Source organism: Crinia signifera, chromosome 19, assembly GCF_055691185.1.
Source record: "Crinia signifera chromosome 19, ASM5569118v1, whole genome shotgun sequence".
Lineage (NCBI taxonomy): Eukaryota > Metazoa > Chordata > Amphibia > Anura > Myobatrachidae > Crinia > Crinia signifera.
In genome coordinates this window covers 7,033,111-7,058,125 of record NC_139226.1, presented here as the reverse complement: position 1 = coordinate 7,058,125, position 25,015 = coordinate 7,033,111, and the positions used below count along the sequence as shown (strand labels likewise).

The following is a 25,015-nucleotide window of genomic DNA, read 5'->3' as shown; positions in this document are numbered from 1 at the left end:
CTGTGCAGGTGATGTGGTACTGAGCATGGGAAGTGCTACTGTGCGGGTAATGTTTTACTGATCATGGGAAGTGCTACTGTGCGGGTGATGTGGTACTGAGCATGGGAACTTGGGAAGTGCTACTGTGCGGCTGTTGGGATTCCCAGCAGCTGCTCCCTATGGGATGCATGATTGGGGGATATATCTGTACTGAGGGTGTGTAACCACCCTGGTGCCTCAGCCAGCAATTCCACAGAGCGCTCCCCTGTGGTGTCAGCCAGTACCTGCCCCCCCTGGTCACACAGAGGTGCTGCCTCTGTCCCCCCCTTCCCCTCCGCACTGGGCAGAGGAGGATTTGGGATGTCTCTCCCCTATTAGGAGAGGCGGGTTCTGCTGCTCTGCACTCCTGACTTGTGCTCTGCAGCTGCAGCTCTGCTCTCTCTTGTTTTCCAGTCGCTGCAGGAGCCCTGGATGGCTGGTACACCCTATTCCCCCTGGCTCTTCTCCTGGTGAGTACCAGCTCCCAGGGGCACCCACATGTCTGCAGGGTATAGAGGGGGGCTGTGTGCCGCTTTATCCTCTTCATTCAGGGGCTTAGCTGAATGGCAATGGTAAGCTCTTGGGGCAAGGACCGTTGTGGTCTATGCCCCTGTAGTTCTGCTTCAGTTCCGTACAAGTTAACCCCTTGGTGGCTGCAACACTCCCCCGTGCAGCTGACATTCTGCTGTGAGGATACAATGTAACAGGTTATTACTGCCAGAGGTTGGGGTGCCCATACCCCCCCAGAGATGCACCCCTCTGTATCTGCCCTAGGAGACTGTGTGCTATGGAGGAGATGTGGGGGTAACTTCACCTGTGGGGTAATGACAAGTAAGAGAATCACTGCCCTGCACTTCTATCACCGCTCCTTTGTTACCTACTGTCCCCAATGTCTTTACCCCTCTGTGTCCCCATCAGCACTGCCCAAAATCAGGTCTGATCAGTCCCACGTATTATATTGTTTTGCTGTTTATTTTATTAGAGTAAAAGTCTGTAGCATCCGAGTTACTGCAGTCCTACAGTATATCTGAGACTAACTCTGCTCCCCCCAATACTGGACCTCATTACCTGCCCCCCCCAACTGGCTAATCACACATCACCTGCTCCCCAATACTGGTCCTCATTACCTCCCCCCCCCCCCCACAACTGGCTAATTATAATTACACATCACCTGCTCCCCAATACTGGTCCTAATTACCCCCCCAACTGGCTAATTACACATCACCTGCTCCCCAATACTGGTCCTCATTACCTGACCCCCCCCCAACTGGCTAATTACACATTGCCTGCTCCCCAATACTGGTCCTAATTACCCCCCCCCCCCCAACTGGCTAATTACACATCACCTGCTCCCCAATACTGGTCCTCATTACCTACACCCCAACTGCTAATTACACATCACCTGCTCCCCAATACTGGTCCTCATTCCCTACACCCCAACTGCTAATTACACTATGCCTGCCCCCCAATACTGATCCTCATCACCTGCTCCCCAATACTGGTCCTCATTACCTGCCCCCCCCCCAACTGGCTAATTACACATCACCTGCTCCCCAATACTGGTCCTCATTACCTGCCCCCCCCCCCCCCAACTGGCTAATTACATATCGCCTGGTCCCCAATACTGGTCCTCATTACTTACCCCCCCCCCCAACTGGCTATTACACATCGCCTGCTCCCCAATACTGGTCCTCATTACCTGCCCCCCCCCCAACTGGCTAATTACATATCGCCTGCTCCCCAATACTGGTCCTCATTACCTGCCCCCCCCCCCCAACTGGCTAATTACATATCGCCTGCTCCCCAATACTGGTCCTCATTACCAGCCCCCCCCCCCCAACTGGCTAATTACACATCCCCTGCTCCCCAATACTGGTCCTCATTACCTGCCCCCCCCCCCCAACTGGCTAATTACACATCGCCTGCTCCCCAATACTGGTCCTCATTACCTGCCCCCCCAACTGCTAATTACACATCGCCTGCTCCCCAATACTGATCCTCATTACCTACCCCCAACTTCTAATTACATACCACCTGCTCCCCAATACTGGTCCTCATTACCTGCCCCCCCCCCAACTGGCTAATTACATATCGCCTGCTCCCCAATACTGGTCCTCATTACCAGCCCCCCCCCAACTGACTAATTACACATCCCCTGCTCCCCAATACTGGTCCTCATTACCTGCCCCCCCCCCCCTCAACTGGCTAATTACACATCGCCTGCTCCCCAATACTGGTCCTCATTACCTGCCCCCCCCCCCCCCAACTGGCTAATTACACATCGCCTGCTCCCCAATACTGGTCCTCATTACCAGCCCCCCCCCCCCCATCTGGCTAATTACACATCGCCTGCTCCCCAATACTGATCCTCATTACCTACCCCCAACTTCTAATTACACACCACCTGCTCCCCAATACTGGTCCTCATTACCTGCCCCCCCCCCCCCAACTGGCTAATTACATATCGCCTGCTCCCCAATACTGGTCCTCATTACCAGCCCCCCCCCCAACTGGCTAATTACACATCCTCTGCTCCCCAATACTGGTCCTCATTACCTGCCCCCCCCCCCCCCCAACTGGCTAATTACACATCGCCTCTGCTCCCCAATACTGGTCCTCATTACCTGCCCCCCCCCCCCAACTGGCTAATTACACATCGCTTGCTCCCCAATACTGGTCCTCATTACCTGCCCCCCCCCAACTGGCTAATTACACATCGCCTGCTCCCCAATACTGGTCCTCATTACCAGCCCCCCCCCCATCTGGCTAATTACGCATCGCCTGCTCCCCAATACTGATCCTCATTACCTACCCCCAACTTCTAATTACACACCACCTGCTCCCCAATACTGATCCTCATTACTTGCCCCCCAATACTGATCCTCATTACCTACCCCCAACTGATAATTACACAGCACCAGCTCCCCAATACTGATCCTCATTACCTGCCCCCAACTGCTAATTACACACCACCTGCTCCCCAATACTGATCCTCATTACCTGCCCCCCAATACTGATCCTCATTACCTGCCCCCCAATACTGGTCCTCAATGCCTTCCCCCCACCTGCTAATTACACACCACCTGCTCCCCAATACTGATCCTCATTACCTGCCCCCCAATACTGATCCTCAATGCCTTCCCCCCCACCTGCTAATTACACAGTGCCTGCTCCCCGATACTGATCCTCATTACCTGCCCCCCAACTGGCTAATTACACAGTGCCTGCTCCCCAATACTGGTCCTCATTACGTGCCCCCCAACTGCTAATTACACACCACCTGCCCCCCAATACTGATCCTCATTACCTACACCCCAACTGCCAATTACACATCGCCTGCTCCCCAATACTGATCCTCATTGCCTTCCCGCAAATGGCTAAATACACAGCACCTGCTCCCCAATACTGATCCTCATTACCTGCCCCCCAATACTGATCATTACCTGCCCCCCAACTTCTAATTACACACCACCTGCTACTCAATACTGATCCTCATTACCTGCCCCCCAATACTGATCCTGATTACCTGCCCCCAACTGCTAATTACACACCACCTGCCACCCAATACTGATCCTCATTACCTGCTCCCCAATACTGATCCTCATTACCTGCACCCAAGTGCTAATTACACACCACCTGCTACCCAATACTGATCCTCATTAATGTGATATTATACTATGCCAACCAGCTCCTTACTGCCTCGTTAAAGGATGTGTTTGAAAAATGACAGTTAGGAGCTGTCTGGCCAGTACTTTATCTCTCTCCAATGCTTTGTACATAGATCCTCTTATCTTTTATTTGTCTTATTATTGTGATAGTATTATCTCGATTTCTTGTGTATTTTCTGGATACCAGACTGATAAAAAGCATTCACTTCTAAACCAATAACCCGGCGTGTAGCGCAGTCCAGCGCCTATCACTTGCCGACGACGCTAGATCCCTGTGGAACTGATATTGTTGACGTTATCCACTAAGACTTGGATGAAGTTAATTTGTTTATTATTTATTATCAGTTTCTTATATAGAGCACACATATTCCGCAGCGCTGTACAGAGATTATATTACCAGTTATTATATAGCTCACACATATTCCACAGCGCTGTACAGAGAATATTATTACCAGTTATTATATAGCGCACACATATTCTGCAGCGCTGTACAGAGACTATTATTACCAGTTATTATATAGCGCACACATATTCCGCAGCGCTGTACAGAGACTATTATTATCACCAGTTATTAAATAGTGCACACATATTCCGCAGCCCTGTACAGAGATTATTATTACCAGTTATTATATAGCGCACACATATTCCGCAGCGCTGTACAGAGAATATTATTACCAGTTATTATATAGCGCACACATATTCCGCAGCGCTGTACAGAGAATATTATTACCAGTTATTATATAGCGCACACATATTCCACAGCGCTGTACAGAGAATATTATTACCAGTTATTATATAGCGCACACATATTCCACAGCGCTGTACAGAGACTATTATTACCAGTTATTTATATAGGGCACACATATTCCGCAGCGCTGTACAGAGACTATTATTACCAGTTATTTATATAGCGCACACATATTCCGCAGCGCTGTACAGAGACTATTATTACCAGTTATTATATAGTGCACACATATTCCGCAGCGCTGTACAGAGACTATTATTACCAGTTATTTATATAGTGCACACATATTCCGCAGCGCTGTACAGAGAATGTTATTACCAGTTATTATATAGCGCACACATATTCCGCAACGCTGTACAGAGATTATTATTATCACCAGTTATTATATAGCACACACATATTCCACAGCGCTGTGCAGAGACTATTATTACCAGTTATTATATAGCGCACACATATTCCGCAGCGCTGTACAGAGATTATTATTACCAGTTATTATATAGCGCACATATATTCTGCAGCGCTGTACAGAGAATATTATTACCAGTTATCATATAGCGCACACATATTCCACAGCACTGTACAGAGACTATTATTACCAGTTATTTATATAGCGCACACATATTCCGCAGCACTGTACAGAGAATATTATCACCAGGTATTTATATAGCGCACACATATTCCGCAGCGCTGTACAGAGAATATTATTACCAGTTATTATATAGCGCACACATATCCTGCAGCGCTGTACAGAGAATATTATTACCAGTTATATTATATAGCGCACACATATTCCGCAGCGCTGTACAGAGAATATTATTACCAGTTATTTATATAGCGCACACATATTCCGCAGCGCTGTACAGAGAATATTATTACCAGTTTCTTATATAGCGCACACATAGGCCCTTATTCTGATCGGTGCGGATATATCCGCGTGCGTTCGGCCCGCCGATGTTTTGTGTCTGCGCATGTGCAGAGGCGTCTCTGCGCATGTGCGAGCGGGGCGTACGGCCAAATCCCGCATGATATGTGAACACTCCGAACAGGGGGTGGAGAGGGGCGTGAAGGGCTATTTGGGCTCATTACCATATGCATACGCCCCGCGTTTCATGGGCGTTCCCATGAAAACGCTGGGCGTACGTATGGTAATGCGGCCGTGACGCACGTGTAGGGGGCGGACATATGACATCGCTGGATGTCAGCTGCCCGCCCAGATCCCTGCTTTTGCACGGAAAAATGTCCGTGTGGTCTGAGGTTGCGGGTGCTGGTGGACCACTCGGTCCTGCATTCGATGGTCTGCGACCATCGAATGATGGGTGAGGTTCCCTTAGATGGAGGAGGCGTATTCCGTGAAAAATACACGTGCGGTCCGTTCGGACAGCTTCTTACCGCATACGGACGGAGTTGGCGATCCGTATGGAAGGCGGGGTTTCGCACGCACGGTCCTGGCCGCATAATCGGCTCCGGCCGCACCGATCAGAATAAGGGCCATATTCCGCAGCGCTGTACAGAGAATATTATTACCAGGTATTTATGTAGCGCACACATATTCCGCAGCGCTGTACAGAGAATATTATTACCAGTTATAATATAGCGCACACATATTCCGCAGCGCTGTACAGAGAATATTATTACCAGTTATAATATAGCGCACACATATTCCACAGCGCTGTACAGAGACTATTATTACCAGTTATAATATAGCGCACACATATTCCGCAGCGCTGTACAGAGAATATTATTACCAGTTATTTATATAGCGCACACATATTCTGCAGTGCTGTACAGGGAATATTATTACCAGTTATTATATAGCGCACACATATTCCACAGCGCTGTACAGAGAATATTATTACCAGTTATTATATAGTGCACACATATTCCACAGCGCTGTACAGAGACTATTATTACCAGTTATTTATATAGCGCACACATATTCTGCAGTGCTGTACAGAGAATATTATTACCAGTTATTATATAGCGCACACATATTCCACAGCGCTGTACAGAGAATATTATTACCAGTTATTATATAGCGCACACATATTCCACAGCGCTGTACAGAGACTATTATTACCAGTTATTATATAGCGCACACATATTCCACAGCGCTGTACAGAGAATAGCTGAACATTCACATTAGTCCCTGCCCCAGTGGAGCTTACAATCTATATTCCCCACCACATGTACACACGCACACAGACATTCTAGAGTTAATTTTTGTTGTTTAACCATAGAACATAGAATCTTCTTCTTCTTATTATTGACCTTATCATTGCATGCCACGATATCCGGCTCTATAGGGTCCTTCCCCCCCCCCCCCCCCCCCCCCCTAAGTGCCCCTAAGGGGGTGACTTTCCGCCCCGTTAACCCCAGATCCATCCACTTATCCAGATAAGTGACTGCGGGTGAATAAAGTGGGGAGGAAATTGAATGTTACGTCTGGAGGTCGGAGGAATTGTACTCTGGATTCCATGGTACACGACTGTAATTCTCTGTAAAGCTCGTTATCCCCGCTGCAATTATCAGCCGCATTAATCACGTTTGTCTTCTTGGGGATCTGCCAAGATGTTCCCTATTACTCTGTGCATGTCCCAGAAGGCACCAGCATTGTCGTATGATGCACAGATGTGGGGAAGGGGTCTGGTTCTCTGACCCCCTACTACCCCCTGCCTCTCCCTCCCGCAGCCTGAGCGTCATTTTATAGAAAAGCTTTATTCATATTGTGCATGAGACAAGGTTTGTGTCCACTGTCCCGTCACAAAGGCGTCCGTCCTGCTCCCATAATGTGGGATTTCGGAATACATCCGATTTTATATATGGGAAACTCAACCTGTATATACACAGAGCAGACCAGGGGCGTAACGATATTCATAGGCCCCATAGCAAATGTTTGTAGGTGCAACTGATGGAGACAAACTTTCTTAGACAGTAAAGATGGGCCCCTTGACCTCTGGGCCCTACAGCAGCTGCACCACTTGCACCTATGGTAGTTACGCCCTTGGAGCAGACGTTACTTGTACTGGGAACGGGTACGAGGGGGGTGACTGTGACATCATCAAGCCCCGCCCCCACTTCTGCAAAACAATGTTTGATAAATACTAAGCCCTGGAGAGAGAGATAAAGTAGGCAGAGATAATGTCCCAACCAGCTCCTAACTTCCATTTGTCAAGCGCAGCCTGTGACATTGCAGTTAGGAGCTGATTGTCTGCTACCTTATCTCTCTCCCCACTGTATCTCTCTGAGAGGCATAGTACATAGGCCCCTGTATTCCAGCAGGAACCGTACAGACACGGACATGGATACAGTTGTGCAGATTCTTCTCTTCAGAGAAAATCCCTCAGTAAATCTGGGGTCAGGCTCAGGAATTTCGGGGCCTGTAATTGGGGCCCGTGGGACGATGAATACGTTTTGGGCCGGATACTTCTGATACCGATTCAGTACGTTATTCCTCGTGTAAAAATAGAAAATGCAGAGAAAATGAGGCACTGAAATAAAAATGGATTCCTGAGCGCGGTTTTATTGCTCTGCGGCCGGGGATTTGGAAATCACTTCTGCTAGTAAAATAACAGATACAGAAAGTAATTGGCTGACATTCCCCCGGATTACAGGCGCTGGCGATGGGGTTTCTGGTACATGTGCAAAACATTTACCGGGGTGGGGGGCACACGTAACTGCCTGTGCACCGTGTGTCTGTTTTTGTGTCAGTGTCGACACCTGTCGACATTGACCCCAATTTTTTGTATTGCTTCTTTCTTGGGGAGCTTGAGACATATTTTCAGAGGTTTGACCTCTCTGGGGCCAGATGTACTAAGCACCAGCCAATCAGCTCCTACCTGCCATGTTACAGGCTGTGTTTGAAAAATGACAAGTAGGAGCTGATTGGTTGGTGGTTAATCACTCTCCATTTTATCATTTTTCATGGCTTAGTACATCTCGCCCCCAGGTGTGGTAAGAACAATGCAGGCCATATCATAATGCCCTCTCATATGTCCTCTGGATTTGCCCTTTTGGTTATGTGGCACACATTCCCAGGCATGAGAGGGGGCATGACATTAGCTTACCCATGCCACAGGTGGCACTACCTATATCTTATACCAGTAAATGGACACGTGGCACCTCTGCTGCCCCCTGGGTTATTCGCTGGGGTGCGAGACCCGGCTCTTATAGTGCACGCCATTAAAGTTATGTATGTTGTGCGATTACATCATTTCTGTCAACAATCAGCTTTATTCCATAGATTATTCCTGTGAATGAGGGGACACCACAATGTTCTTATGACTGGTGGCAATTTTGTAGCATTTGAAGGTATTTACTGGAAAGCAAAATGTGTTACTTCTACAGCTGGATGGCGCGAAATGCTGATAGTACAAGGATGTGCCTCCATACATGACCCCGAACCCTTGGGGTGACCAGGGTACAAGGTGGTGTGACATTTTCTCTCTGGTATAAAGGGTCATCACTCCCATCAGATCTCTGAGGTTCTTTCTTTTGTAGCAGAAGATAGTTATCACCTGTGCACAGTTCTCAGAAGCCCTCGCGGGGGGTCCATCCCCTGTGTCGGAACATTTCTCCTCTCCAAGAATCCTCTCGGCTTGCGCTGATTGCACACTGCATGTACGCGTTTCTCCACCTGTTTCATCTGGTTTCCACTCTGTACTATGTACTAAGCCTTGGACAGAGATAAAGAAGAGATAAAAAGCACCAGCCAATCTGCTACTAACTTTAATTGAATTGCCACTGGCTCTGCAGGGGCGGAGCTCCAAGGCTTTAATTGAATTGCCACCGGATCTGCAGGGGCGGAGCTCCAAGGTTTTAATTGAATTGCCACTGGCTCTGCAGGGGCGGAGCTCCAAGACTTTAATTGAATTGCCACTGGCTGTGCAGGGGCAGAGCTCCAAGGTTTTAATTTAATTGCCACTGGCTCTGCAGGGGTGGAGCTCCAAGGTTTTAAATGAATTGCCACTGGCTCTGCAGGGGATTGCAGACTTTCATTGCACCTGGCCATTGTAGAAGTCATGTCCTGTGGCTGCCTGGGGAAGCCAGGCAGCCACAGTTCCTTTATTTCCTTTATTTCAAACTTCAAATCTTAAAAGTAATCATTGAATAGTGATAATCGCTATTCGCCATCTTCGCTATTCTGAGCATTCACGCTCACCCTAGGGCCCATGTGCAATGGCTTAAACTGCGGCTGCATTCTGGAAAATGTAATATTGTTGCAGAAATGACAGTAGGTCGTCACCAAATAGTCGACATGCACAAGGTCCCCATAGTTAAAAGGTTGACATGGCAATGGGGGGGTACTTTTTCATACTGCAACATCTGTGTGGACCGGAAATGACAAAGTGCGCTGGGTGCGAAGCTAATTTGGTGTTCACTTGCTAAAATCTACGAATTGACACCAAAAACCCAATGATGAACTCATGTCGACCTTTTCTTGTGTCAACGATTTCCACCTTGGACTGATCCCTATCTCCCAGCTATCCTTAGTGTCATGTGCTGTAGGTATGGGAGAGGATTGCGTGGATGCGGTTGGGGAATTTTGGGGGGGACGTAGCTAATTCTTGTCTTGGATAGTAGGGGCGTTTGCTACTTTCCCACAACTCAGAACTGTTAGAAATCAAATACCGGCTAACATCTAACAAAGCAAAATGAGAACAAATTATCCCCCCCCCCCTGCTCACAGCCGCCTGATCCCTGCCCGAATCTGCGCACCCATGCTGAAATCCAGACACACCCACCCCAGGAATGTGTAACACCTACAGTGATCCGGACAGCAGCACAAACAGCAGGACTGCGGTGAGGGGGGAAATGTTACACACACAGACAATACATCTTTATTTCCATTCATTTCTCCAGACAGACAGGTGGATTAATCATGACCTCAGGGTGAATGAGGGATTAATCCACCTGTGTGCAGATCCACAATACACCTGGTGGTACCTGAGGACAGATAGGAGAAGCGTTTACCCAGGCGGCTCATGTGTGTCTTGGGGTTGGGGCACCTTGTCATTGTTGCAGTGGCATAAGTTCGCCCCAGTCCCCCGGAGGCATGATATATTTTGGTGCCCCTCCACACACACACTTACACACACACTTACACACACACTTACACACACACACTTACACACACACACACAACCCTGATATAAAATATATATATCTGTTCAGAACTATAGATATATAGAGAACACATATATATTTCAGAACTCAGCCACAGATGCGATATCATTGGCTTTTAAATAACTAATTTAAACTTCCAGGGGGTGGAGAGGTGCCCCTTTGGGAGCAGGAGCCCGGAGGCAGATGTCTCCATTGCCTCCCAGAGTTCTGCCTCTGCATTGTTGTTCCCCTGGTATTATACCGATGGCCAGATCAGACCTGGCTTACTGGTTGACATTGACAAAGGTCGACACAAGCAAAAACGTCAACATAGAAAATGCCGACACATGAAACGTTTTCCCAGTTTTTTTGGGTGTCCTTGCCAAAACTTGTGCCCGTGGTCCCCAATCAGCTCAGCACATCCTCTCGCACGGCGCTGTCAGTCCCAGAATCTGACATGTATTTATGGCTGGATGTGACGCCCCACATGTGACCGTGATACATACAAGCGTCCGTGTGCGGTCGCTGATTACTGTTAAGCTTCGTATGTGTGGAATGCGGAGGGAAGTGGTGCGTAGTGTATGATACTCCGCACGCACCGCGCACATTCAGGCCTGGATCTCATTTAGCTGGAATGAACTTCCTCCTCCTCAGAGATAATTGTTCTGTGTATCTGCTGTGTGTGTGTGCAGCTCGGAACACGTCTCCGCTGATAAATCACATAGGATTTAGCTGTCAGTATACTACAGTGCGTGGCAGGGGGAACCGTGCAGGATACGGCCTATTGGTCAACACTATTTAGGGAAGGTCGACAGTCCAAAGGTCGACAGGCGGTATTTCATGCCCTACTGTCTACTAGGGTGTGGTGGGTGAATAAAATAGTGCGAAGCGCGCCATTTTAAACTTTTGACTGGCGACCTTGCAACTGTCGACTTAATGCTTGTGTCGACCTTCCAACCCTTGCATCAGGTGTTGACATAATGGATGTCGACCTAAATTGGGTCGATCCAATGACCCGTACCTGAACCATACTGTCCTTTATGTACAAGAGTTGGTTACTGTGTGCTGCCATATTTTTTCAAGAGTCCATCCCATGGGCTGAGTCACTGGGGCCAACACTGGTGCAGAGTGTGCCCTGAGCCTCTGCAATGTATCTGTCCTGCAAGTGAGGCAATGTCTGGGTCATGTTCTGTGCACCTAATTATCGGGTTACTTAGTGATTTTGGGGGAGATGTATCAAACCTTAGTAGGAGATTGTCTCGTTTTGTATCTCTCTCTAGCTGTCATGTTACAGGCTGTGTTTGGAACTTTGTCTCTCTCTAGATGCCATGTTGCAGGCTGTTTGGTACTTTATCTCTCTCTAGCTGCAATGTTTCATGCTACACATGGTACTTTATCTCTCCCCAGCTGCCATGGTACAGGCTGTGTTTGCTACTTTATCTCTCTCTCTGCCATGGAACAGACTGTGTTTGATACTTTATCTCACTCTGGCTGCCACGGTACAGCCTGTGTTTGCTACTTTATCTCTCCAGCTGCCATGTTACAGGCTGTGTTTGGTACTCTGTCTCTCTCCTGTTGAAGGCTGTGTTTGGTACTTTATCTCTCCAGCTGCCATGTTACAGGCTGTGTTTGGTACTCTGTCTCTCTCCTGTTGCAGGCTGTGTTTGGTACTTTATCTCTCTCCGCATCCAGCGGGAAGGGGTTAAGGCCGCGTTCCATGCACAGTTGCCATTTGTCTTGTAGATGCAGAGATACTGAGCTGCTTCATGTACAGCCAAGTAACATTCCATCCCTGCGGCTGTGGTACATTCCTGTGAGCGCTGGGGGTGAGATGTTCCGGGGAACTGTCTGTACATGACTGGGAAGGTGCACGCGTCCTACTGTCTGCAAACCTGCAAATTATTCCCAGACACGGTGACCCTAGGGCGGTCAGTACCCACACAGCGCATGGCATAGTTACCCCATCCTGGGGTGTATATATCTCATTTCTGTATTACGTAGGTTTCCGGCATCTGATATCCCTCACTGTCCTGCAGATGTTTATCCTGGGGATGTTAGTATACCACTATACAACGTCACACTGAGCACATAAAGGGGTATCTCAGTCTGACTCCACACTGCACTGCCCCTGCTGTGCCTAGCCACGCCCCTAGCCCCAACACTGCTCATGCTGTGTCTGGCCACACCCTTACCCCCCCCACACTGTCCTGCCCCTGCTGTGCCTAGCCACGCCTCTAGCCCCAACACTGCTCATGCTGTGTCTGGCCACACCCCTACCCCCACTGCCCTGCCCATGCTGTGCCTAGCCACACCCCTACCCCGACACTGATCTGCCCTGCCCATACTGTGTCTGGCCACACCCCTACCCCCCACTGCCCTGCCCATGATGTCTGGCCACACCCCTACACCCAAAATGTTCTGCATCAGGCTGTTTGTCCCTGTCAGGCGGTGGCACTATCTGTGCTCACCCGCTGGTGGCTGCAGTATGTGGTGCTCTCTGGGTCAGGCTGTCTGTCCCTGTCAGGCGGTGGCACTATCTGCGCTCACCCGCTGGAGGCTGCAGTATGTGGTGCTCTCTGGGTCAGGCTGTCTGTCCCTGTCAGGTGGTGGCACTATCTGCTCCCCCGCTGGAGGCTGCAGTATGTGGTGCTCTCTGGGTCAGGCTGTCTGTACCTGTCAGGCGGTGGCACCATCTGCACTCACCCGCTGGAGGCTGCAGTATGTGGTGCTCTCTGGGTCAGGCTGTCTGTCCCTGTCAGGTGGTGGCACTATCTGCACTCACCCGCTGGAGGCTGCAGTATGTGGTGCTCTCTGGGTCAGGCTGTCTGTCCCTGTCAGGTGGTGGCACCATCTGCTCACCCGCTGGAGGCTGCAGTATGTGGTGCTCTCTGGGTCAGGCTGTGGCACTATATGCACTCACCCGCTGGAGGCTGCAGTATGTGGTGCTCTCTGGGTCAGGCTGTCTGTCCCTGTCAGGCGGTGGCACCATCTGCACTCACCCGCTGGAGGCTGCAGTATGTGGTGCTCTGTGGGTCAGGCTGTCTGTCCCTGTCAGGCGGTGGCACTATCTGCGCTCACCCGCTGGAGGCTGCAGTATGTGGTGCTCTCTGGGTCAGGCTGTCTGTCCCTGTCAGGCTGTGGCACCATCTGCACTCACCCGCTGGAGGCTGCAGTATGTGGTGCTCTGTGGGTCAGGCTGTCTGTCCCTGTCAGGCGGTGGAGTGCATTGAAGTACAAAGGAACACTTATGGGTCACTTGGGGTCAGTGGTTTGGCAGAATCCTCATTTCCTACAAGAACTCAAAATTAGGAAACAAAAAACAAAAGAAGAGAGAAGCAGCTGGTTGTAGCGACCCCTGCAGGACAGTCCCGTCACTTCCACAGGGAACACCAGAAGCTGAAGATTAGTGTATTTTCCTTACAGTATGTATATAAGATAATATATATATATATATATATATATATATATTCTAGGTAATGTTCTCTAACTTCCCCAATGTTATCTCAGTTCTAGGTGACGACGATGATGATCCGGTTCCTCATTGGCTTCCTGCTCCCAGTAGCGCTCTTCGCGGCCCCGCCTCCCATTAACAGGCTGGCCCTGTTCCCCGACAAAAGCGCTTGGTGCGAAGCTAAAAACATCACCCAGATTGTGGGCCACAGCGGCTGCGAATCCAAATCTATCCAAAACAGGTGAGCGGGCGCAGTGCTAACGCGATGGCGCAGTCATACCGCGCATGGGCGTCTCTATAAATTACTACCCTGTGTGTTGCGATGTCTCCTGATTTATTGATCCCATCTAAAAAGTTCAGAATCTGCAAATCTGGGAATTTCAATATGCAGAATATCCAGATTCCCTGGCGGATCGCCGATCATCGATGGCCACCGATGGCAGTTTTTCATCAGTGGATTAGGTGGTTAGGAAATGTGGTATAATGTGTTTCTAGATAGCGCGTGTGGAGAGGGCCTGCGCAGGGGCAATTAGCCGTGACACGGGGCACATGCGTGAGCAGGTGAGATTGGTTCCGGGCGTGACAGAAGTTGCGCAGGAGCAGCACATAAGTACATACAGCATGGCGCCAGCCCGAGATGGCATTGCGCTTTTATCTAGAACCGTGCAATGAGAAAGGTCGCTCTCTCTGGTATCCGGATGGTCAGTGGACAGTCACTAGGGCATCTGGATGATAGACTGGTCGGGGACTATGTAAAAACCGGACCGGACTAAACTCCGGACCGCCGGACAGGACATCAAAATCTGCAGTCCGGAGCTTGTAGGGTCCGGCCCGGGGGGTGTCCTCTCCGGGGGGTGTCTTGTCCGGGGGGCTCCCTGTTATAGCTATCACCAGGGACATGGTGGAGGGGAGATTACAGCCTCCCCCTGTGGTCCGGACCGTCCGGTTTTTGCTACTTGCCCGGACCATACAGGGAGGGTTTATTCTACCCCCCCTCCTCTACCTGGTGACAGGTGTCACAGGCAGCCCTCCGGACAGGACACCCCCGAACAGGACACCCCCCGGACCGGAGGCTACAAGCTCCAAAATGCAGAGTTTGTTGTCTGGTCCGGCGGTCCGGGGGTTTTGTCCTGTCCGGTTTTCACCGATACCAGACTGGTCGGCACATGAAATTGTTGACGAGTTCTTCATGATTTTTCTTTTGTTGGACTTTTTGTGCTTTTGTCGATCCAAGTGGACTCTGATTGGAAACAAAGTGTGCCGAGCGCAGCGAGAGGTCGACATCGACACAAAGAAACGTGAAAAACACATGTCGACCTTTTCATGTGTCAACCTTTTCCATGTGGACATAGGCCCTTATTCAGATCTGATCGCAGTACAAATTTGTTCCCAAAATGGGCAAAACCATGTGCACTGCAGGTGGGGCAGATGTAACATGTGCGGAGAGTTAAATTTGGGTGGGGTGTGTTGAAACTAAAATCTATATTGCAGTGTAAAAATAATGCAGCCAGTATTTACCCTGCACACAGAAACAAAGTAACCCCCCCAAATCTAACTCTCTCTGCACATGTAACATCTGCCCCACCTGCAGTGCACATGGTTTTGCCCATTTTGAGAACAAATTTGTACTGCGATCAGATCTGAATAATGCTTAAGTTTACTTTTTTCCATGTCGACATAAGGCCTGTTGACTGTCCACCTAGACACTGCAGTGACCCGCTCCATGATAAGGAAATCGGGGGTGAAAAGCCCTTTAATTACAGGAGATGGAAATCGGAGCCCTTCTAGTCCTGTCCCGGGGGAGCTGGGCTATGGGGGACCCCGTTTCTCTCGCTAACCACAGAGTGTATGATACATGGTGACCGAGGTGATGTCTGTGTCTTGTACTCGCTGACCTCTCTTTCCTTGTAGGGCCTGCCTGGGACAGTGCTTCAGTTACAGCGTCCCCAACACGTTCCCACAATCTACCGAGTCCCTGGTGCACTGCGACTCCTGCATGCCGGCAAAGACCATGTGGGATGTGGTGAGTATCTGGCGTTGTGTGTGATTGTGCCGTATGGTGCTGTGTATATACTGAATCCAGCGTAGAAACAAAGGCTCCTATTCAGATAGAATCGCCTGGTGACTATCTGAGTACCCCCAGTGCGTGTGCGCCAGCCCTCCGTGTGATCACAGACCGTACTCTGGCTGATTGACAGCTGGCGGCCGTGTGGGCGGTACAGCGGCTCTTTCTGCGAGTGCCCGACCGTTGGGAGGGACGATGATGTCATCAGCGGTCCAGGTCTCCCCACAGCCATTGCGGCACTGAATGAGTCTCAGCTTGCGCAGCGCTCCACATTCAATAGTCGATGATTCTGAAAGAATTCTTCGAATTAGCCCCAAAGCCGGGATAATAGTGAGGGCCCATTCTGGTATATGTAACAGCCCGCAGCACTGGGGATTTTAGGGGGAAATTGACTAAAGTGTGAGTTTTTAGAAGTCCCATAGCAACCAATCAGATTATACTTCTCCTTTATCTAATCTAGCGCCGGGGGGTCCCAGCCGCGGTCCTTGGGTCACACCAAGGGGTACATTTATTATAGCTTCTAAAACGGAAAAAAGATCCTGGCGAGCATTTGTCTATTGCAACCTAGAACATGATAGAGAGAATCTGATTGGTTGCTATGGGTAACATCAAATATTTAAAAACTTTATTTAATATACTCCTAACACCCAGGTTATAAGGATACCTGAGCTTATGTAACCATCTGTGCTCATACCTGGGTATCGCTAAATCCTGCACTGTGGGTGCGTGTAGAGGGCCCTGATCTAACGGCTGCGTTACAGCTTCTTGCGTCTGTCTGCAACTCGCAGCCTATTACGCAGAACTCTGCCTTCTTTTGGCTCTAAATAACTTCTCGTTAATGCACATAGACGAGTCACTCGCCAGCAACTGTTGATTACACGCCTGATGCCGTTTTCTGATGCAACTTAGAGAAAACCATCGATGGAATTAATGTTGTTGGTACATGAGAATGTAATAGTCCCCTATAGACAAGGATGCCAAAGGAAAATATGGGGTCCAGGACTGACAGAATAGGCAGGGCCCTCCCTCCTCCCTGCTTGGTAAGACCTCCGCTATCTACCGCCCCGGTGGCATTACTTCACCTCTACATTGCTTCAGGGGAAATGTGCATTTTGTTTATGGCAAATAATACTTAAGTCCAGTCCTGGGCCCCCTTTCTGTCTGGGCCCCCGGGACTGTAGTCCTGGCAGCCCCCCGACCCCCCTGATGGTGGCCCCTGCCTATATACTTCTTTGAATACCTTCTTGCACAATGTTTTATTTTCTACTCCCTGGCAAATGTTATAGCGGTCTGATTTGGAAGCCAACTTTACAGCGCCCATATTCTCACCCTTCGCCCTCTCTTTGCAGGTGACCCTGGAGTGTCCCGGAAATGAAGACGTCCCACGGGTGGACAAGCTGGTGGAGAAGATCCTGCGTTGCAGCTGTCAGGCCTGCGGGAAGGAACTGAGCCAAGAAGGGGCCACGTTTAACGTTTACCTGAACACAGCCGAGGAGACGCTTTCTCCTGCCGAGAACATCGGCCGCCACCAGCAACAAGGGGAGGCGATCCCCCATACCGCTCCGCGCGAAGGCGAGAGTGAGGAGTAGCGGAGGCTTCCACCTCTAGGACTTGTCTCGCTCTGGAAGAATCCACCACAGAACACAGCACTTTCACCCTTCCTCGGACCAGAGACTACACCAAGTGCCACCACACGGACTATTGAACGGTATTCGTACCGCCAAGCGCCACCGCACCTCACCTAGCTAAGGACGTTTCTCATACGCTGTCCAGGTCCGCTTCAGTCCCACCGAGCCAGATAATATTTCAGTCCTCTATATTGCATCTCTGCAGCTGCAGGAACTTTGCGTAATCTCTGGTGGCATCAAAAACTGTGACGTCATGTTGCATTAGGCGCCGGGTGATTGTAAACGCCGCCAGGTTTCCGTGCTTCAAAGCATTACAGTAACTATTATCCCCTTGGATGGAGGCATTATACAAAATAGAGTGTTATCTCGGAATATCGCGCTAAGTCCGTTCCCTGGGTTTTCTCTTGTTTACGGTTTGTGAAAAAGGTTCTGTTGCAACCAGATTGCTTTTTAAATAGCAAATAGCACCACCTATGGGATGTTTATAGGAAGTGCATACAAAAGAAATTCACAAGCCAAATCCTATTATTTCTTTCATTAAATAATGCACTTAGCAGAAGTAGGCGATTGGCCTTTCATGAACCCAAGGCAGGATCTATGCGATACGGATATTTTAATCCACTTTAAAGTTTTTTTCTTTCCTAGCATGGACATTACGGACTTCTCTGGTAATATATGGCACATTGCTTTGGGAATAGCACTTGTGGCTCTCTAATGCATGACTTTCTCTTACCATACGCGTCTCATGTGTCCCGGGAATGGTGATCCTGGACGCCGTGATACATGAGATTAAGAAATGCGCCTCACTCCTTGTACCAATGAACAATTGTAATGTAACGTTCCTTTATGCAGGTCTGATGGGAGTTGTTGTCTTCCCCACTGCATCAAATGGAGAAATATCACTACTGTGCACACAATGTTCCTGTTCAGTTATAAATAAAGTTTGTTGCCGCACGGTCAGGCTACATTCCTGCGCCTATCGCGATGGCGGTCGCCGTTGTGTAACCCGCTTTCTCATTACTATACAGTGTCTCTAACATCTTCCCTTATTAATATGTTATTATTTAAATAAACACAAAATGTAATCACAGCGGAGTTTGGGCGAAACGTTGTGTGTGACACGAAAGTGAAACGAGTGACGTTGACAGATTATCCATAATACAGAAGTTGCTCTTATGCAGAAGAATTGTGGAAGTAAAAGTTTCCGATTAGGGTTCTGTTGGCTTCTGTGTCTCTTGCCGGTGCAAGAGAGTGGGGTCACTGTTTTTGGGGAGCACAGAGTTTGGCACAGCGGGTACGGAGGCTACCCTAGTCACTGGTGTATGCTGCTCTAACACAAACTTATGCTGGGTACAGTGAATGATATGGTCGATATCTATATTGTTAACGATATATATATATACAGTTCCAGTCAGTCCGGCACTCGACCTCAAAGTGTCCAACAACCTGGGTGCCCTCCGGAAGATGGGTATAGGTGATGGTAGCTAGCAAGCAGCGGCACTCAACAGGATTTGTGATAGTGGCAAAAGGTTTTTAATCCAACGTTTCGAGGCTCCAAAATAGCCCCTTTGTCAAGGTGTACAAAACATATATATAGTGCAAACCGTCCAGAGTATATGTTCATTAACGATGTGCGCTCCCGTGCATATTTGAAGACTCTTGTCATGTACGGAGTGGGGAACGGGTGACGTCACTGACCGATATCATTACTGATCAATGTGTATGCGATATATTGTCCTCCGGCAACACCACCAATATCAGTGGTGCCAGGGATCACTGTAACCAGCCTGGGCACATCTCAGCCACCCAGAGACTATAACCAGCCTGGGCACATCTCAGCCACCCAGAGACTATAACCAGCCTGGGCACATCTCAGCCACCCAGAGACTATAACCAGCCTGGGCGCATCTCCGCCACCCAGAGACCGTAACAAGCCTGGGCGCATCTCAGCCACCCAGAGACCGTAACCAGCCTGGTCGCGTCTCCACCACCCAGAGACCGTAACAAGCCTGGGCGCGTCTCCGCCACCCAGAGACTGTAGCCAGCCTGGTCGCGTTTCCCACACCCAGAGCACGTAACCAGCCTGAGAGTGTCTCCACCACCCAGACACCGTAACAAGCCTGGGTGCATCTCAGCCACCCAGAGACCGTAACCAACCTGGGCGCATCTCCACCACCCAGAGACCGTAACAAGCCTGGGCGCATCTCAGCCACCCAGAGACCGTAACCAACCTGGGCGCATCTCCACCACCCAGAGACCGTAACAAGCCTGGGCGCGTCTCCGCCACTCAGAGACCGTAACCAGCCTGGGCTCGTCTCTGCCACCCAGAGACCGTAACCAGCCTGGTCACGTCTCTGCCACCCAGAGACTGTAACCAGCCTGGGCGCCTCTCTGCCACCCAGAGACTGTAACCAGCCTGGGCGCGTCTCCGCCACCCAGAGACTGTAACCAGCCTGGGCGTGTCTCCGCCACCCAGAGACCGTAACCAGCCTGGACGTGTCTCTGCCACCCAGAGACTGTAACCAGCCTGGGTGCGTCTCCGCCACCTAGAGGCCGTAACGACCTGGACGTGTCTCTGCCACTCAGGGACCGTAACCAGCCTGGGTGCGTCTCCGACACCCAGAGACTGTAACCAGCCTGGGCGCGTCTCCGCCACCCAGAGACCGTAACCAGCCTGGACGTGTCTCTGCCACCCAGAGACTGTAACCAGCCTGGGTGCGTCTCCGCCACCTAGAGGCCGTAACGACCTGGACGTGTCTCTGCCACTCAGGGACCGTAACCAGCCTGGGTGCGTCTCCGACACCCAGAGACTGTAACCAGCCTGGGCGCGTCTCCGCCATCCAGAGACCGTAACCAGCCTGGTCCCATCTCCACCACCCAGAGACTATAACAAGCCTGGTCGCACCTCTACCACACAGAGACTGTAACCAGCCTGGGCACATCTCTGCCACCCAGAGACTGTAACCAGCCTGAGCGTGGCTCCACCACCCAGAGACTAACCTACATCCCTTGGTGACTGTAACCAGCCTGGGCGCACCTACATCCCTTGGTGACTGTAACCAGCCTCGGCGCATCTACATCCCTTGGTGACTGTAACCAGCCTGGGCGCACCTACATCCCTTGGTGACTGCAATCAGCCTGGGCGCACCTACATCCCTTGGTGACTGTAACCAGCCTGGGCGCACCTACATCCCTTGGTGACTGTAACCAGCCTGGGCTCATCTACATTCCTTGGTGACTGTAACCAGCCTGGGCGCACCTACATCCCTTGGTGACTGTAACCAGCCTGGGCGCATCTACATCCCTTGGTGACTGTAACCAGCCTGGGCGCACCAACATCCCTTGGTGACTGTAACCAGCCTGGGCGCACCTACATCCCTTGGTGACTATAACCAGCCTGGGCGCACCTACATCCCTTGGTGACTATAACCAGCCTGGGCGCACCTACATCCCTTGGTGACTGTAACCAGCCTTGGCGTACCTACATTTCTTGGTGACTGTAACCAGCCTGGGCGCACCTACATCCCTTGATGACTGTAGCCAGCCTGGGCACACCTACATCCCTTGGTGACTATAACCAGCGTGGGCACACCTACATCCCTTGGTGACTGTAATCCTCTTCCCACATACATCTAGTAGGACCACACATTTGGTGGGGCCCCCCAGAGGACTATGATCTACAAGAGTGCCTGCACCTGCTATGTAATCTCTACATACTCTCACTGATTGGTGAACTGTCTGACACTCGGCTCCACTCCACTCAGAGCCCACTTCATGAGAACCCGTGCATATAACAGTGAGTACGGTGGTTCCTCTTTTGCCACCTATAAACCACTGCACTGGTATCTCGTCATCACCTGGTACACACCTCAAACAAGATGGACGCATTATAGGGTTGGTTGGAGGTTCCATGGTGCGACCGATATGGTATTTCTGTATGTAAGTGGTGGATCTGAGAAGTTGGCGGTACACGTCTCTGTGTCAGTCAGTAGCATATTTCCACAGGTCCCGCCGCATCCAAACTGCGTGCACCGTTGAATCAGGCCCATCATTTTATAGTCTATGAACATGTCCTGGAGGTGAGGGTCCCACATCTTGCCCACTTTCTGGTGAAGTAGGCATGATGTGGGTAGAGGGTGGCAGGCTGGTAATGTGGGCATGTGAGGAGGCCATTTTTCCATCATGGAAGCTCTCACATATGAAACCTTTATATAGAATCACTGCAGACCAGAAACACTGCGCCTAAAGCTGCGCTTGCAGAACCCATCCCCCTAGCCATAGCATGATCAACACCATTTTACAGAATGGTGGATGAGGGTCTCATTTTGGATGGGTGCGTAGCCTACTTCTTGGAGCTGGCAGAGTGATCTGAGGAGGCTTCAATGGTTGCGATGGTGATCTGATGCTGCATCTTCGGACGCAGCACTGGATCGCAGATAATGGCAGAAAACATCCATTTCCTAATCCGAATCAGGAGCACTTCCCAACCAGAGTCTGTGCAGTACCGGGTAAGCCCACCAGGTGCCGATGTAGAGCCGTTACATTTCTATTTTCTGTCTTTGTACCTTATACCCCTTTCACACCAGAAATGCAGAGACAAACCCGGGAATTAAATTCCAGGGACAAGCAGGGACATTCCCAGGTTGGGACCCATTCACACATGCTTTTGAAGCAGGGACAACCCGGGTCGGCACCTTTCACACTGAACCCGGGATAACCCTGCATTTCTATGAGAATAGCATTGAAAATGGCCTTTTTTAGGCTCACATTAGATTATTGATTATTCATAATTAAGACACAAAACATTTGTAGTATTTAAGCCTTTGTTTACTTGTATAAAACAAATTAAAAGGCATATGAAAGCATCTTCCCCTCTAATGGTTAATAGCTCTCTCACCTCCTCACATTGCAGGCTTTCAGGGGTTAAAACACACTTCTGGGGTCTGTGGTGCCACAGAACATGCACACTGTCTCCCTGCACGCTGTACGCTGTCTCTGGGCGTGTCTGTGAGTGTCCACCACAACAGGAAGTTGCCCTGCTAGCAAATCAGTACTAGCAGAGGCAACACGGGAAGCAGGGACATGTCCCTGCACCTTTCACACCAGCCAGTAACCCTGAAAGGACCCGGGAACAACCCTGCTACCTAGCAGGGTTGAATTGCCGGCAAATTAACCCGGGAATTTGTCCCTGGAACCTTTCACACCAGAGCTAGTCCCAGGTTGTTCCCGGACCCAACCCGGGATTTTAGGCTGGTGTGAAAGGGGTATTAGTCGTAGAACAGAGAATTGCTACCATTTAGAGGTAGGGATGGCCATCGTTGCAGTCACCATCGATGGTTGTAATTGATGGTGATACTGCCATCAGCCATCGATAGTCGTAAACTATGTGATAGATAACCATTAATAGTTTTAGCTAAAGATGGTCATGCATCATCTTTGACTGAATGGCCCATGGGCCGGTCAGAATGTGGGGGCGGGGTTTCTGGGTTGTTGGGGGTGGAGCTATGCTCCGTGTTTCGGCACCTTGAAAAATTAAAATAAACATCGGTTCTCCTTTGCCATTAATGTAGGGAAACCATCTGATTCTCCCACATCAATGGAAAAAGTATTCAACATCGGCCATAAACCATCGATGAGATTTCAAATCATCGGTGGTCGCTAGCCATCCCTATAACCAGGCACCCACATCTGAATGATGGTATCCGGATGACAGGTGGTCAGTGTCTATGTTGACAGTCAATAGGTCGTCACTGACAACAGGTCAACACAATCAAAACGCTGACACATGAAAAGGAGTAAAGAACGTGGCACTTGGAAAGTGGCCGGTGGGGGCCCTATGACACTCGCTTTACAAAACTGCTGCCATATCAGGGTAGTTAGTCCTCATACATACATACATACATACATACAATACACACACAGCATACATACAGACACATAGACCATACATACATACATACAGACACACAGGGGGAAATTTACTAAAGGAAATTTGTAAAAAAATAGGCGTATTTGGATCCAGAAATACACTTATTTTTGACATTTACTATCCCGAAAATGCAGCAATTCGTAGTCGTATTGATGTGCTATCAATACGAATACGAATTGCCGTATTTTCGGGATAGTAAATGTCAAAAATAAGTGTATTTCTGGATACAAATACACCTATTTTTTACAAATTTCCTTTAGTAAATTTCCCCCCACAATATGCATACAATACACACACACACACACATAGAAGATACATGCATACATACAGATAATACATACATGCATAAATACATACATGCAACACACACATCATACTGTACATACAGACACATAGAGCACACATACATACATATATAGACATACAATATGCATACAATACACACACATAGTACATACATACATGACATGACATGACATACATACATTCATACATACATGCAATACACACATATAGAACATACATACATGACATACATGCATACATATTACAGATCATATATACATGTAATACACACAGAGCATACAGCGGAGGACAGGAGGAGATCCCTGGTTGCTGAAGGCCATGTGAACGGGGTGTGAGGGGGCCTCTACTGTGCATGTGCAAATGGCATTCCGACAATGGTCTCCTGGCGCTAGTCTGGATGCCACCATAGTTATAGTGATTGCCGCCATCCAGACTGCCCGGACACTGAGCCCATCCTGACTGAGGTGTTTATATACTGCCTGTGTGATCCCGGCTGCTGTGGGGCATTCATTACACTAATCACCCAGGGCTGTAACTAGGGGGGGGCTAGGGGGTCACGCGCACCGGGCGCTGGAAGGGGGGGGGGGGGTGAATTCAGCCAATCAGCGTCCGGCAAGTCTTTTCAAAATCTGCTTCCCGCCCACCGCCCGGCAGCGCTAGGAGCCGGAGTTAACCTACTCCAGTCCCCGGACCCCCGCTGCCTGTCCCCAAGGCAGTCATTTGGTGTGTGTGTCCCGTTCCCCCCCCCCCCCCCCCACGCTATTTTCCCTCGCGGGGGTCCACGACCCCCATAGAGGGAGAATAGACTAGGTGGCGAGTGTAGCGAGCACGCAAGCGGCTTCGTTGTGCTCACCATGCTGTCTGAGTCCGGGCCGTTGGGATCCCGACTGTCGGAACCCTATACCTCACCCCATATTTACGCCAAGCTGGAGAAGTGCGAGATTGAGGTGAAGAAAGTTCTTTCTTAGGCTACAGATGGAGCAGCTCTCAATGGAGATAGAATCCTGGCAATAGAATCACCAAATTGCCACCCCACACCAGCTGACAGAAGGCTGCCCCGTTCCAGTTGGAGCCCTCTACCCCCCCCCCCCCCCCCCCCCCCC

At 49.9% G+C, this 25,015-nt stretch overlaps 1 protein-coding gene across 1 annotated transcript; it reads left to right on the top strand.

Moving 5' to 3' along the window:
• The first annotated feature begins 344 nt into the window (after positions 1–344).
• NBL1 (NBL1, DAN family BMP antagonist) lies at positions 345–18,767 on the top strand. The gene is made up of 4 exons (XM_083161929.1): positions 345–488; positions 14,041–14,225; positions 15,896–16,007; positions 17,399–18,767. The coding sequence occupies exons 2-4, from the start codon at positions 14,056–14,058 to the stop codon at positions 17,636–17,638; spliced, it is 522 nt and encodes a 173-aa protein (XP_083018055.1). The 5' UTR covers positions 345–488; positions 14,041–14,055; the 3' UTR covers positions 17,639–18,767.
• Positions 18,768–25,015: the final 6,248 nt, after the last annotated feature.